This window comes from Colobus angolensis, unplaced genomic scaffold (assembly GCF_000951035.1).
Source record: "Colobus angolensis palliatus isolate OR3802 unplaced genomic scaffold, Cang.pa_1.0 Scaffold22, whole genome shotgun sequence".
NCBI classification, from domain to species: Eukaryota; Metazoa; Chordata; class Mammalia; order Primates; family Cercopithecidae; genus Colobus; species Colobus angolensis.
This window is the reverse complement of record NW_012115377.1, coordinates 1473354-1478285: the sequence shown is the minus strand read 5'-3', so window position 1 is coordinate 1478285 and position 4932 is coordinate 1473354. Positions and strand designations below refer to the sequence as shown.

The window sequence follows — 4932 nt, the reverse complement described above, 5'->3', positions numbered from 1 at the left end:
GAGAGACAGGACTACAGGGAAATGCATTGAGTTTTTGGAAGGTAATTTGAAGCTACAATGGGATGCTAAACCATTAAGACAGTGGTAGTACTACTGATAAAAGCTTAGAAAAGGCCACACACAAAACCTTAGGACTCAGTCAGCAAAGCAAAAAATGACACAATCCACAGTCCATGAAGTCCAAGTACTTAAAATGAAGCAGGAATCAAAATGATGGTCAGAGAAGGCTGGGGAAAACGTAAAAACTGGACCAAAGGAACTCCAAAGGGCTTTGCTTACTATTTAATGCAAAAAGCATAGCAGATTAATTTTCTATTTCAGGGAAAATGTCTTACTCTTTGCAGTCTGAGCTTGTTCTTCTCTGTAGAGCCTTTGACGAATTTCTTAGTTATCTGAAACAGAAGACGTTTATCTTTAAACATGGGTTATTTCAATCACTTCGAGAAAAAGAGAAACCTTTCCAGGTGATCAGTTTTTCCACCAATAGAACCAAAATGTCATAGTAGGGTCACAAACTCCAGTAAGCATGCACACATGTGTGTATCTGGGATTAGATAACAGGGGAGACTGTGGAGGCAGATAAAGAAATGAGTGAAGCATGCCATGCGCAAGAAAAACAAGGCAAGCTCAGAAATAAAGGCAACAGACAAGGCTGGGCACAGTGGCTCATACATGTAATCCCAGCACTTTGGGAGGCCGAGGTGGGCAGATCACTTGAGGTCAGGAGTTCGAGACCAGCCTGGCCAACATGGCAAAACCCCATCTCTACTAAAAATACAAAAATTAGACGGGCGTGGTGGCGGGTGCTTGTAATCCCAGCTACTCAGGAGGCTGAGGCAGAAGAATCACTTGAACCCAGGAGAAGGAGGTTGCAGTGAGCCAAGATTGCACCACTGTACTCCTGCCTGGATAACAGGGTAAGACTCTGTCTTTAAAAAAAAAAAAAAAAAAGACAGCTGGCCTGGGCAACAGGGAGGATGGATTTATAGCAAATGAGAGAGGACCTGCCTGTCCAAAGGGAATGGAGCTCTTACAGGAACATAGGTCCCTATTTGCTGATCCTTCCAATTTCTCCAAGAGAAGCTGATATTGGGAATTTCATGTGAATGTTTTTAGGTGTTTAAAAATGGACACAGATGGGCACAGTGGCTCATGCCTGTAATCCCAGCACTTTGGGAGGTCAAGGCAGGAGGATCGCTTGAGTCCAGGAGTTCAAGACCAGCCTGGGCAACAAAGCAAGACCCTGTCTCTAAAAAAACTTTTTAATTAGTTGGGTGTTGTGGTGCACATCTGTAGTCCCAGCTACTCAGGAGTCTGGGGTGGGAGGATCATTTGAGCCCAGGAGGCTGAGGCTGCACTGAGCTGTCCAACCTGGGTGACAGAGTGAGACTGTCTCCAAAAAAAAAAAAAAAAAGACACTAATTTACATTCTGTCTAGCTCAACTCTTTTTTTTTTTTTTTGAGACGGAGTCTCGCTCTGTCGCCCAGGCTGGAGTGCAGTGGCGCGATCTCGGCTCACTGCAAGCTCCGCCTCCCGGGTTTACGCCATTCTCCTGTCTCAGCCTCCCGAGTAGCTGGGACTACAGGCGCCCGCCATCTCGCCCGGCTATTTTTTTGTATTTTTTAGTAGAGACGGGGTTTCACCATGTAGACCAGGATGGTCTCGATCTCCTGACCTCGTGATCCACCCGTCTCGGCCTCCCAAAGTGCTGGGATTACAGGCTTGAGCCACCGCGCCCGGCCCAACTCTGCTTTTTATTTTATTTTTGAGATGGAGTCTCACTCCTGTGGCAGAGGCTGGAGCGCAGTGAGTGCCACCATCTCTGATCACTGCAACTTCCACCTCCAGGTTCAAGCGATTCTCCCTCCGCAGCCTCTTAAGTAGCTGGGATTATAGGCGTGCACCGCCACGCCCGGCTGATTTTTGTATTTTTAGTAGAGATGGGGTTTTGCCATGTTGGCCAGGCTAGTCTTGAACTCCTGACCTCAGGTGATCCACCCACCTCGGCCTCCCAAAGTGCTAGGATTACAGGCGTGAACCACCATGCCTAGCCAACTCTGCTTTTTAGAGTGTGGAGTGAAAGCTTAAGACAAAAGGGAAACTTGCTGGGGTTGTCTAGGACCTCTACATGCTAGGGCACAATATTTTCTATCACCTACCTTCAAACCGAGCATGAGCTACTAGGAATTACCAATAGGACCCATGGTGTGACTCACCATCCACCTGAATGGTCCCAGGGAGTCTGGACTTTGGCCTAAACTATCTCCCACTGGGACAGGGAATCCTGAAAGCCAAACTAGTAGAAGTGAAGAGCAGTGGGAAGAGAGGCTTAACAATGGGAAGAAATAGTTCTCTGGGTTCACTGCAGACTTGCAGTGTAAGGCTGAAGCTGAACTGAAAAACCAAAGGCCCATTTTCCTGGCAATGGTCTGATGGGTCAACAAAATTATGGAAGCGATTTTTTTTTTTTTGAGACGGAGTCTCACTCTGTCGCCCAGGGTGGAGTGCAGTGGCGCAATTTAGGCTCACTGCAAGCTCTGCCTCCTGGGTTCAAGCGATTCTCCTGCCTCAGTCTGCTGAGTAGTTGGGACTATAGGCGCCCACCACCATGCCTGGCTAATTTTTTTGTATTTTTAGTACAGGATGGTCTCCATCTCCTGACCTCGTGATCCGCCCGCCTCAGCCTCCCAAAGTGCTGGGATTAAAGGCGTGAGCCACCGCACCCGGCCAACAGTGATTTCTTTATCTGGGAAAGCTGAAGCCCTGACTAGGCCCTCACAGAATAAAAGCTTCAGATGAATGAACTCAAGAAGACAGCCTTTCCACCTGGGTCCCACTGAGTCCTTTCTGGACTAAACCTTTCTTTAGGGAAAGGCCAAGTCACTGTGAGAAGGATGCCCGTGTCGGCGGGAGCTCCTTCACCACCGAGATCGGGCAGGGTGCTCAGTCCTTGCTGAGAATGTGGCAACAGAAATGCCAGCCCGAGGCAGCCTCACCAAATGCTGCAGAAAAAGCATGTCTTTCCAGCATCCATTCTGCCTGCCAAGGCTGTGTGCCCCCGCCCCCACCGAGGGATTTAACTGCAGAATGTGGGAGGCGCAGCTCTCCGGGGCTGCCCTTTGTGTTCAGAGATTATAGTATGGAATATGATCTCGGGGCGGCGGGGAACTCAGTTGCTTAGTCCTGCCCATACCTGAAGCTCAGCTGCACAATCTCTTGCCTCTTACAATGCTCCCCCTCTGCTGTGAGTCCAGGAATAATAGACTTGATATGACTGGCAAGAGCCCGCTCAGTAATCCCCAACAACCAAAACAGAGCAATTACGGCTTAATTTAAAACCAGTATCTCTTTTATTTTACCAAACACTCAGATGGACCTTGATGTCTGGCGGAACTTTATCTTCTTGAAATTTGACCCAAGTGTTTACAGATCTCACTCTCAAAATTCCATGCAACGCTGCCACATTCTACCCAGCTGCAGCCGGGTCACACAGCACCCTCAACTGCCAAAAACGTGATCTGGGATCCCAGAAGGAAGCCAAAACACAAAACCTGACAATCCCAAGGAGTCGGGACAGAGCTCACTATGGGTGGGCATGAAAATCCCTGCACCCTTTCTTGGATAATCCTCTCAGAGCCTATGGACTCTGATTTTATACTAAAGGGTATCTAATTTCCAAGCCCAGACCAGATAAGCAGATAAAACCTAACAGCAGGGGAGCGAAGGCAGGGGGAAAAGAGAAAACCTCAAATTGGCCCGAGTAGAGTGCAAGCTGGGAAAATAAGAACGCACAGTTCTCCTTAACAGCCCAAGGCCACTTGTAGAAGGAAGCTGAAGGGAACAATCATTTTGTGAAAGCCAAATACAGAAACAACAGAACTGAGAAGACAGCTCTGTAACCCACAGCATGTCCACACCATGGGATATCACGCAGCAGAGAGCTCGATCTTTCCATCCTAACATAAAAAACATCTAAGACTCCCCTGAGTAACAAAGACAGATATTTACAGTATACATTATACACAAACAAAATGATACTGGGTGTCTCCTAGAGATCTCTCTGGATATGCAGGACACAAAAAAATACAAGGTGATGATGATGATAATAATGGCAACCTCCCGGGAGAACAGAGGGCTGCAAGGTTTCCATTCTTTCTTTCCTTTTTGTTTTTTTGAGACAGGGTCTGACTGTTGCCCAGGCTGGAGTGCAGTGCAATCATGATTCACTGCAACCTCTGCCGCCTTGGCTCAAGTGATCCTTTCACCTCAGCCTCCCAAGGAGCTGGGACTTCAAGTGCATACCACTACCCTGCTAATTTTTGTATTTTTTGTACAGACAGGGTTTCACCATGTTGGTCCAGCCAGTTTCGAACTCCTAGGCTCAAGCGATCCTCCCACCTCGGCTTCCCAAAGTGCTAGGATTACAGGCATGAGCCACTGCACCTGGACCATTATTTCTTTCAAACATGGAGAATTTATTACAAATGTAACTTCAAGTATATGGAAAGAAGTTCCAGCAATCTCGGAACAGAGGCAAGCCACAGATTCCAGTAACACAACTGCACCAACATGATCATTTGTGGAATAATCACCTCGATCACTAACAGAAAAGGCTAAATTACAAGTCTGATTGCAAACAAACTTCAGAAATGGTTCTTTCCCACAGGGTGGAAAACTCTAATACTAAAAAGGAACACTTCAGCCATTCAAAGGACCCTAGGAGTATCTAAAGAGGATCTTTCTAAGTCATTATTTTCCAAAGTGAAATTCTCCAGGATCCTGCAGTACTAAAACAACAAAAACCAAAACAAACAAAAACACACCCTGAAGCTCCCTGAACAGGGACAGCAGGATCTGTATAGAAACAAACTCCCGGCCGGGTGCGGTGGCTCAAGCCTGTAATCCCAGCACTTTGGGAGGCCGAGGTGGGC

General features: G+C 47.3%; 1 protein-coding gene across 1 annotated transcript in view; it reads right to left on the bottom strand.

The window, feature by feature from the left end:
* Nucleotides 1–4932, bottom strand: part of CHAF1A (chromatin assembly factor 1, subunit A (p150)) — a gene marked incomplete at its 5' end in the record, with an annotated part of 42437 nt that overhangs the window by 29503 nt on the left and 8002 nt on the right. Inside the window, one exon of the mRNA XM_011943614.1 lies at nucleotides 336–392. Coding sequence (XP_011799004.1) covers nucleotides 336–392 — 57 coding nt within the window. The remainder of the gene's footprint in view (nucleotides 1–335; nucleotides 393–4932) is intronic.